At 30.3% G+C, this 11484-nt stretch overlaps 1 protein-coding gene and 1 pseudogene across 1 annotated transcript; both read right to left on the bottom strand.

Annotated features, from left to right (window-relative positions):
• Nucleotides 1-1134: 1134 nt before the first annotated feature.
• LOC149057540 (uncharacterized) lies at nucleotides 1135-2286 on the bottom strand. The gene has a single exon (XM_089224089.1). The coding sequence runs from the start codon at nucleotides 2284-2286 to the stop codon at nucleotides 1141-1143; it is 1146 nt and encodes a 381-aa protein (XP_089080215.1). The 3' UTR covers nucleotides 1135-1140.
• A 6934-nt stretch (nucleotides 2287-9220) lies between these two features.
• LOC149057539 (uncharacterized) lies at nucleotides 9221-11484 on the bottom strand (annotated as a pseudogene).

Genomic DNA, 11484 nt, shown 5'->3' with positions numbered 1-11484 from the left:
CACTTATGTTTAGTCCGAATGGCATGCGTTTGTATGAGTAGTTTCGTCCGTTTACCAAGAATGAACATGGGTCCCGACTCTCCTTGGCTAACGGGATCTGCCAATAACCTGACCGTAGATCGAGTGTGCTTATGAATTTTACCCTACTGAATTTCGCTAATATTGTTTCGATTGCTGTTGGACATTCTCGATCAGGTATAATTTTTTCATTAATTTTACGTGCGTCCAAACAAAGTCTGACTTCTCCGTTTTTTTTAAAAACTGGTACAATTGGAATGGAGTATGGAGATTTGGACCTTTCTATGATCCCTAATCTTATCATCTTTTCTACTTCCGCTTCCACTGCAGCTAGTTTTGCTATCGGTATCGGGTATGGTCGTTGGTTTACTGGTGTTTCGTCTTTTAACTTGATTTTGCACTCGTACCCTTTGGCTTCTCCGGGTGTATCTCTAAAAACGTCGTGGAAACGCTCCAGTAATGTGTCTATATATTCTTGTTCCTGCGGTTGCATGGTCTTTATTTGTTTGTTTGTTCCTGGTTCTTTGATTGATTTTGTTGAGATGACCCTTAATTGAGATGTCTTTGTTGTCTTCTTTTTTATTGTCAGAGATGTATTTCCGGCAGCTGTGATCAGTGTTATTTTGTTCTGTGTATAATTTATTGTTGCGTTGTTAAGTTCCAAAAAATCACTCCCCAAAATTCCGTTTTCATTCAAATTGTCTACGATGATGAACGGTGTATGAATCGTGACTTCGCCGATCTTTGTTGGTATGAGTATTTGTCTTGTCACTTTTGTCGGTTTCTCACCGACTGCTAAGTGTATACACATTCCGACTAATGGGAGTGTTGGTATATTGTGTATGTCCTGTCGTATCTCATCTTCATACTTGGCGGATATCACACTTACTTCTGCACCCGAATCAACTAGCATTTCGTATTTCTTTTCCTTTATCACGATGTCTACGTAAGGACATCCCTTCAATTCGGGTTGTTGAGTTGCTGTGTCAAAATCGTCTTCGTTTATTAACTCGGTTGTGTCTAGCTCGACCAGGTGCTGTGTTGGATCTTTCCCGTTGTGTTTAGTTTTGTAGTAACTGATTGTGCGGATCTTCGTTGGACTTGGGGTGTTACGTACTGTGGTCAGTCTGATTCCACAGTCCCCTGTTCGTAGTTTTTTTGATCAGTATCCTCTGTGTCGTCTCCTTCTATCTCCTCGTCGTCATTGATTTCTTCAGTCAATGTGATTTGTTTAATGGTTTTCTTGAAATTATTGTTGATCTGTGCTTGTTGTCCGTGTGTCGCCACGTTAGACGTCATATCCGCTCCTTTTTGTGATAAGTTGTTCATTTGACGTGTTGTCGGTGGTTGGTTGTTTAGTTGACTACGTTGTGTTTGTCCGAATCGATTATTGAAAGAGTTTGTGGTTCTTTGTGGTGGTCGACTTCTTTGCACCGTATATTGTTCTTCTTGTTGGTCGCTAGTTGCTTGTTTGCTATACCCATTCTCTAGTTCTCCTAACTTCTCCCATACGTTCAAAAATTTTTTCTCTTGAGTGGTTTGAATGTATGCTTGGATTGCTATTGGGAAGTGTTTCGTAATTAAGTTTATGGCCTGTGTCTCGTCCATTTTTGGCGAGTCCAAGTATTTTAATTCGGCCATCCAGTAATGGAAGTGTTCTTGGAAGTTACTACTAATTGGTTTTTTCCCTGCTTCTGTACATCTGATGAATATGTCCCACTGCTTATCTTCCGAGAAGTAGTGTTTTAGAAATAGTGTTTTAAATGTGTCTTCCGTCGGTGTTGCGTCTTTAATCATGTTGAACCATTTTGCTGCGTTCCCGCGCATACAATTCTCGATAAGAATTATTTTGTCTGCTGGTGTGACCTTCTTATATAACATATACGAGCTTAGGTCTTTCAAAAAATTCTTCGGGTGTTCGTTTGCATTCCCACTAAATGTTGGCATTGTCATTTCGACGGTGTTCGGTTTGGTGTACGATTCCTCTTGTTGTGTGTTTTTTAACGTAATCATTTCTTTTTCACGTTTTGCAGTTTCAATGGTAATTCTTGTATCCGTGTCATTTATCAATTGTCTAATTGCTGATGTTTCTTCTTTCATTTTTATCATTTCAGATGTTAGTTCACTGATTACTTGTTTATGTCTTTCCTCTTGGGCTTCCATTTTTTCGGTCAATGTTACAATTCTTTCATTTAATCTGATTATCTTCTCGCTAGTTGTCTCGTGTGTTGGGGTTTCTTGCACATTCTTCTTATTTGTTCGCGTCATTATGACTGATTTTGTTGTTCGGTCTTTGTCGTGGATTCTGAGTTACTAGTTGGGCGCCAGTTGATACGGTGTGGTAAGTTTAAGTACCAACCGTTCTTTGTAGAAATAAATATACCTTGGTTTTAGGATTTAATGGCTGGTCTTTTATTTAATCAAGTAATATATTATTTAATATTTGTACAATATCTGGGAGGAGTGAGATTCACGGATGCGTCAGTCAGACTTACACAAGCGGACTGACGCGGTGAGAGCTCGTGTTCGACCGACGATGTTATCGTTCGGTCCTATCACATATAATGGGTGTGAGATAATTATATTATATAGAGTTATAAGATCTGGGAAGGAGTCCTCCACCAGTAGCGCGTAGCTTGTACAAGCGGCTACTACTTGATGGAAAGGAGCTCGGGTCGACGGTACTTTAGCAAGTGGTCGGTAAGGGAGAGAACGGGATCGATGACAGCAATCGCGTATATAATGTTGTACGACGTTCGGTCCGGTGGTTTCACTTGTCGTCCCGGATACTCAACGTCGTCGAATTTGTTGCTGCCGGTTCGATGGTCTTCGTTCTCCGACTATTATTGGTCGGCTGATTCTGGTCACGCTGCGTTCGCTTCGCCTCGACGCTGGTCTGCTCGGCGATCTGAACTTGAGCTGTAGAGTCGGTGTAGGTTGTTCTTCTGGTCTCTAGTCGTCGGTGTAGTAAGTTCTTGATGACTTGTTGACGATTAGAGATGAAGTTGAAGAGTGAAGAGTTTCTGAAATCTACTGGTATATATACCCATTTGGATCGGTAAAGTTGTTGCTGATTGTTTGTAGATTGTTGGTATGACGAGTCATCATCGTATCGTTGCCTGGTGGCTGTTACTAGCTCAGTGCGGTTTTTCCTCGTCATACCGTTGAAACTTTACTATGTAAAACCTGCCGTTTGGAACTGCGTTTAATATGTGTTGCATGTGGTTTTTAGTTGTTAGTGGTCCTGAAAAGGACCGTTTTATGTCGTACTCCGTTACAGGATGTTGCTTAGTTTTTTAACTAGTCCATTTATGTTCCATTGTATAATATTTAAAGACATGTTGATTAAAAGAGGAAAAAAAATATTATTTACAAATATATTTGATAGTATAGATAAATGGAATTGTTATTGTTGATCTGATTTTGCTTATTTTGGGGGGAGAGTTTTATACAATAGGTTAGATGCTGTAGTAAGTCTGGACTTCATTGCACGATCAGTGATTAGTGGACGAATTTTTTCAACTAAATCTAGCATTTCAGAGATGTTAGAACTAATCTCATTACATAGTGTGTGGATGCTAATATTAGGGTTTCTAAAGTTTTCCAAAAAATATTTAAATTGATCCAGTGTAACTGAGGTGTTCTCACTATTAGCAAAAAATGCAGCTGCTGGCTTTAGCATGGAGTCCAATTTGTTATCTTCAGTCGAGGTTAGAGAGTTGGTTCTAGAGCGGATTTTTGCTTTTTTTTTGTCGGGTTGATTGAGAGATATTTGGATGCCTGGTGCTGTGGGGGAGGGAGGAGATTTTGGTGTTAATATCAGATAGTGGTCTTTTAAAGTTGGTGTGGGTTGATGTTTCCATTGTTTCTTGAGTTGTTACGTTGATTGTGCTGGGTAGAGGTAAAGGTGATAAAGGTAAAGGTAAAGATTCATCTTGTTTTTCCTCATTCCAGTCCATGATGTTTTGTAGAGGAGTTGCGTCTATTGGGGAGCGTTCGGGGAGCTGGATATCTTCTAAAAACTCTACTGGTTGATCATCGTTGGTTTTAATTATGTTGAGTGAGGTTTGAAAATTATTGGTGATATGTGTATCTGGTATGCAGCTAGATGGGGTTTGTTTTTTACATGATGCAGACGTGTGTACTACTGCCTTGCATAAGAAACAGTTAATTCTGTCATCAGTAAAAAATATTCTAAACTAAGTTTGATTAAAGTTGATAACTAACGATCCTGGTAGTTTTGTGATGTCTTCTTGATTAATGAACATTTGACGGCGAAAGCTAAGGATATGTTCATATCCCTCGATGTTAATACCAGCTTTTATGTGGGTTAGATGTGAGACTGGGATTATGTTGATATTTTTTAGTGCATCGAGAATAGTTTGATTTGGTATAGATGGACACACGTTTGATATCGTGATTTTTTTTGCTGGGTTAATCAATCTGCGGATAGGGATTGTGTGTTCGTTTATTGAGATTATTTTGGATTTTTCTAGAAGTGTTTCAAAGGCCTCTTTGTTGGAGAGAAATATACAGAAACGATTGTTTGATATCCTTTACGTGAATATTATGTTTCGTGGAGAGGTCAATTTTCCTATGGCTAATATGTATTCTATGTGCGGCAGCACACCTTCTATGGAGTTAAAGACGATTGCTTGCTCCCTAGACGGAGTTTTTTCGTTTGCCGTAATTGAGGCAAAACTGAACGGTTGTTTTAAGCTATTTAAAGAGTTGGATTGAATGTGTCGACGTTACTGGCAATTACGTTTTGGTTATCAGAGAAGGAGAGGTTATCATGGTGATTAGTGGCGACAATAGTATGATGAGCATCGATGCCAGTGGAGGTTGAAGCAGAGGGTGTACACGGCGAAATGAGAACGTTCTTGTCTACGGTGCCATTTGCGTTAGTCCTATTAGATCTTTGGTTTTTAAGTAGAGTATTTGCTCCGCCGTAGGTCGGGATTTGTTTAGCAGTAGTTTTGGATAATGTTTTAACAGTCGGTGACTTCGGGGGAATGGTAGTGTTATTTCTGATAAATGTTTTTTTTTGTTATAGGCGGTTTGCCTATTGCATCTTTATTGCCCATTACGTTGTGTAATCCACGTTAGATAATACAACTATAATGATCATATTACCTGGACGTCAACCAGCAGCATAATTAACGAATTGCTATCGGAAGCTATAAAAGCGCACGGTTGCGAAAGATATACACGTGTTGTTCAGTCGGAGGTAGAACACGCACTGGTATAAAAAAAAAAAAATTATATTATAATATAATATTACTATTGTAATTCACAAAGAATAAAGATGCATATAATATAGGTACCTGTGATGATTATTATGACTATAATATAATCCATTTATATATGTCATGAAATTATATACGATATATAAGGGATCATATAACATCCAATTACAAATTAGGCGGATTAAGTATACCTAATACAAACGGTTTTTAATATTTACCATTTTTTATTTTGTTTGTACTTTTGTATGTGTATTACCTATATATATGAATGGTTATTTAAGACTGCGCCTACTATTATCTATTATTTATAAGTTATGTTTATTATTTTTTGAAGTACCTATACCTACAATAGCAGGTTACTTGAGTTATTTCATTCTATGAACATGTGTTTTTCTCTCTTGTAGCTACATTATCATTTATCATCACATTTACTTACCTTGTGTTCGATATAATTTCATTATGCAATAAAACAATTTAAAATTTAAAAAAATATTGCATTGTTTTGTAAATATTTATATTATTAATCATTTATATAGGTACTAATATTTCCTCAGTTCAAACAAATTTAAAAAAAATGGATTTAATTAATCCTATACTTATATACGCTATTTTATCTTTCATACTGATTTTATAATTGAAATTATATGCGTTACATTTTATCAATGTGTTACTTTTTTCTAATCGTAAATATAGAAGGTATTTTTGCTAGAATTTCTTAAAGAATAAAATATGAAAATATTATAATATTATGTATTTACGAATTTACATAAATAATTAATAACATTTCATTGATAGGTGGTATAGGTATATTCGTAAATTTTTAAAATACTAAGTATTTTTTTAGTATATTAATTCTGATTTCCAATTAAATTTTGTTTAAATATATATTTTTTCTCACAATCATAAATATAGAGTACGTAAGCATGAATACTGCTTCATTTATGTATACTTTAACATTAACAAAAATTATTTAAAATTTAATAAACTGATATTTTGTAGAGAATGATAAAAGCACCGAGATTTCCCAAGCGTATAAAGCACTTGGCAAAAGAATTGCGCGTTTGCTGAATAATCTTTGAATTGAGTGAATGACGCCGTAAAAAATAACGAGCATCAAAATAATATTTCACCGGATGAATTGCATTATATAATAGCAGCGATTTCATGAAAATACGAAAAAATGAAGAAAAAAAACTCTGCGGTAAATCTTGACTACGGATACTTTATATTATTTCCATCCCCTTCTCATTTGTTTGTACCTCTTTTTCCTTTCATTTTTTTTTTTTTTTTTTGTATAGTCTGACCTATAATTTACTTTTCCATACAAGTTATAGCATTTTGCCAGATGATCAAATATAACGAGCTGTCTACTTTTGTGTTCAATTTTGTTAATTAAATTTCAATTAATTCCAGCTTTTCTCTGTGATTTACTATCAACAATTATAAAAATGTATTTTAATTATTAAATGTATAAATTAAAAACTAAATACGTACATACCTTATTAAAGAGGCTGTATACATTTTATACGAAATATACACTACCATTTCTAATAAGAAAATTAAGAAACATGTTTTTTTCAAATTTAAGTCAAGTTTAATCTAATATAAAATTATAAAAAGTAAATTAATATATTTTTGTAACAGAAAAATAGAAAAATAACTATGATATTTCATCCTGTTAATTATAAATAATATAATTATATAGTATTAACGAGTAATTAGTGTTAATAATAATTTTTTTTTTAATTGTCTGCAGTGTTTTGAATCATAAAGAGTAGATGGTCCATAGAGATGAAATTATGATAGATAAAAAATGAAATTTAATGATTTAAAAAGTTAAAAAAAAGAATTATTTAGTTGGTCATATTTCTTAAGTACTATGTAATTTTAAATTAAGTAACAAACTAACAATGCATTAATATTTTTTTCGTTTTGAAACATATATTTTATAGAAAACACTTGTAGATAAAGTATGTAAATAAAATAAATATGTATTATCATATAAATCATTTGTGTAACTCACCTATCTATTAAAGTTATTAATCATTACAATATTACCTATAGTAATATTTAATAACAATTTTATCTATATACACGGAAAAAACAAAACAGTTATTTTTACTATAAAAGTAGTAGGATTGACTGTATTTTATAGTTGCTATAGGGACAGCTATAATATTAGTCAGATTTACTAAAATATTATAGTCAAGTTATTATAGTTATTCGAACTGAAATATGCAGTAATTTTTACTATATTTTTATAGTGCTAAATACTTTTTAATTTAGTTTGTTTAAACAATATTTATAGTTACGTTAACCATGACTCATAGTTATGTTAACCAAGACTCATAGTTATGTTAACCGAGACTCATAGTTATGTTAACCAAGACTCATAGTTATGTTAATTAAGACTTATAGTTATGTCCACTATAAGCTTAGTGACAATTACTAGAAATAAATAAGAGTTTACTATTAAAAATAGTTGACTGAACTACAATTTGAAATAACTATAACTATAAATTGTAGTACATAATCCTTATTGATATTTTTTTTAATAATATCTATTTACTATTATTTATAGTAACCATTAAGTAATTCCCATTAAATTAGTTTATTTTTTTTACCTTTATATGTATATTAATTATTATAATATACAACTTAAATCAATTGCAAATCAATTAGAGGATTGAGAATGAGTGAAGTACAAAAAAAAATATAAAAAACAGCTTTATTAAACATCATTTTTTTTTTTATTGAAAATAAATTTTATACATGATAACTGTGTAGATAAGTGCCTAATAAAATAACATAGTTTCACTTAAAAACATTAGGCAGGTATAACATTTAAAATAACAATTAAAATCGTTACAATTTATAATACGGGATGTATGATGGGGTGTGTAATATATTAATATGATAAACAACATTTTTTATATAGATACATATAGTTACAAGTATAATAATTATGATTATAATAACATTTTTATGAATATATTTCCATTAGAAATACTTTTATGGTGAACTGGAAAAAGATTTTCTAATTCATTAATTTTTATATGACTTAATTTGGAAGAAAACTTTACACTAAACGACTAAACGCACCAAAGTGTTCATCATAGTTAATATTATTAAACAATTTATATATAATAAATGGCTCATTTTTTATAATAAAAATACATTTAATCAATCCAAATAAAGGGAATAAATCATTATTTTCATCACACATATTAATAATTACAGACATATTTTTAGTGTTATATGAAACTCCATTGATGATTACCCATGAAACAAAATATATTTGAGGGATATTATAATTTTGATTAATATCATCTAAGATATTTAAATTTATATTTGATGTATCTTCAACGAACACAGGTGCGTTTGTCGAATTATTATTTAACATTAGTTGAGAATTGATAGTAATTTTTGATTTAGAATCAAAATCATGCTGTTTAAGGTGTCTTTTATATGTATCTATATTATTAAAAATTCTAAGACAATCCTGTAATGGACAATTTAATGTTTTAATTGATTTTAAATCGTGGTATAAATTAAAATGTATAAATAAATGATTTATACATTGCGCCTCGTAATTACATAAAAAGCAATTAACCATTTTGAAAATTTTAATTACAATACAAAATGTCAAATATTAACAACAACAAATAGGTACATAAACTTAAATATAAATTATTAAGTATGTATTATAACTTATAAGTAGGTACAGTACTTTAAAAGTTTAACTATTTGCAAATAATATGTAAATAGTAATATAAATAAATATTAATGGTAGGTATAGTAGGTATTAAATTAAAAATATAAAAATGCAATTAATACATATAAAAATATACATTTATATCTACAATCTACATAGTGCATGTAGTGTACATATTGTTTAAACCATATTATATCAAAAGGTAGGTATAGTATTAAATATTAATGTATTATACAAATATAGAAAATGTATACCGAAAGAAAAATGTAAATATAAATATCTAAAACATACTTTAATTTCTTTATAGATAATAGTTAGACAAAAATTATTTTTTAACTTCAAATATTATTTATTAATACCCACCTACCTAGGTATATATTAATACATTACAATAGAAATTGTTTAAATTTAAGTTATACATTTATTGCATTATATTAATTATTAGGAATTACAGTTATGTAATAATAATCACCTACATTGATTCTAAATATTTTATTATACTTTGTACGCCTATAAACTTTTTTTTTGATTCATCAGTTATTTAAAAAATATAATCTTGAATAAACCACCAAATTTGTTCAGCTTCTTGGGGATAATGCAAATTTAATGCATGAAATGATTTGAAACATATATCCAGTGCCTTAATGGGTGTTATAATAAATATCATTTATTACTGTATAGTAGCCAATTTTATCATTTGAATTTGATTCTTGATTCCCAACAATGACAACATATGGTTGAACCGTTAGACCGCAATTAAATGCTCTGTAAATTTTACGTTCATGAGTAATCTTGAGATCATTCACATTCTATGTGTAATAAACAATAAATTATAGATTAAAGTTAGGTACCTTAATTACATTAGGTATATAAAGACATATATGCTATATAATAATTTAGAATATACAAATCAAGTTTTTATAATTTGATATAAATAATATATACCTACTACTAAAAATGATGAAGACATGACTATACACAATAGGTAGGTACACTACACATATTTCTATACTACCTATATTATAGGAATGTAATTAGTGTTATTGTTATATCTGTGTGACACTATGACTGTGTGTCAGCATGTCATATTGCCATATGACTTTGTTGGTATTATAAAAAAATATTAATGTTAAACCAAAAAAATAGACCAAATCTAAATGTATATAGTATACCTATATATTATATATAGCCATATAGGTACCTAATTTTTTCTGTGGTTAAACTAAAAAAATGTTATTTTGGTTTGATATGCTAAAAATTATGAACTAATCTGCCCTTTAACTATCCAAGGCCAAAATTTAAGGTACTTAAATCAATAAATTATTTTAAACTTACAGTAATGTTAACTATGACAGCACTAGCTTGTTCCAGTTTCGATGGTTTTCTCATAAAATATTTTGAAACATTCCCATCATTTGTTGTCTTTTTGGGGACTTTAATATTTACTGGCTTGAACAGGTAAGGCAATAATTGTATTACAGCTAAGTCATCATCTCCTAAAATTATTATAATAATGAATTATAGAGTTATAGTAGATAGGTAACATTATTCTATTATTGCTAGTATTATGCGGTTATAATAAAAACTTGCCTAATATATCAGGTGTTAAGATTTTTGTTATTAAGTTTTGTTCATTCAAATTCAAATTATTTTCTCTGTTTTTCAAATATATTTTCAACTTTTCTTTAAAAATGTCAAATTTTTGGATAAGGCATTGGTCTTTGTTAGGAAATAAATGATCAAAATCCATATTAATCTAAAATAAGATTAAATATTTCTCTTTAATAGGCACATTTTACAATACCTAATCATATTTAAAATGGAATAATTAAAAATAATATCTCTCAAGTATTAAACATTTTAAATGTATGTGACTTCGTTAAAATTAAATATACTGTAATATTAGATAAATTAATACTTGTAGGCATTATAAATAATTACATATTATAAAAAGACAAAAAGTTCATACAAAAGTATATAGGTAATGAAATAAAAACTGTTAATAATTTGTATAATTTAACTTACAAGTATGTGACCTGTTGGTTTTTTTAATGCAGGATATTTAAGATTATCATTATTATCAATATTAGGTTTGCTTAAACGATAATGAACATTCTGACCATAGCTAATATAATTTAAATTCTGGTTCAACATTGTGTTTTAACCAAGTAAGTGAATCTAAAATATCTGTTTGATATAAGATAAAAATATTATATTATATTATGCTAATAGGTATAATAGGTATACCTATAAATATATTTGTACATACATTTTTATACATATTTATATTTTTGTATACTATACATGTGTATAATGCTTGTACATTATAATGGACGATGGTCAATGTACTACCTAGGTAGTGTAGTACAGTTACGTAGCCAAGGGGGGCACAGGGGCCATGCCCCCCATTGGCCGTATCATATAATATATAAAAAATAATCGTAAATTAATTAATTTTGACTATGTACCGGTTTGGAGGTTAAATTTGCAAACATTGAACTG

This window comes from Diuraphis noxia, unplaced genomic scaffold (genome assembly GCF_037042655.1).
Source record: "Diuraphis noxia isolate RWA-SAM2 unplaced genomic scaffold, SU_Dnox_SAM2 contig0003, whole genome shotgun sequence".
NCBI classification, from domain to species: Eukaryota; Metazoa; Arthropoda; class Insecta; order Hemiptera; family Aphididae; genus Diuraphis; species Diuraphis noxia.
Note: the sequence above shows the minus strand (reverse complement) of the source record. Positions and strands in the feature narration are given on the sequence as shown.

What these genes read in the sequence shown, in the direction of transcription:
- LOC149057540 (XM_089224089.1), bottom strand. Translation starts at nt 2,286, where the DNA reads ATGACGCGAACAAATAAGAAGAATGTGCAAGAAACCCCAACACACGAG.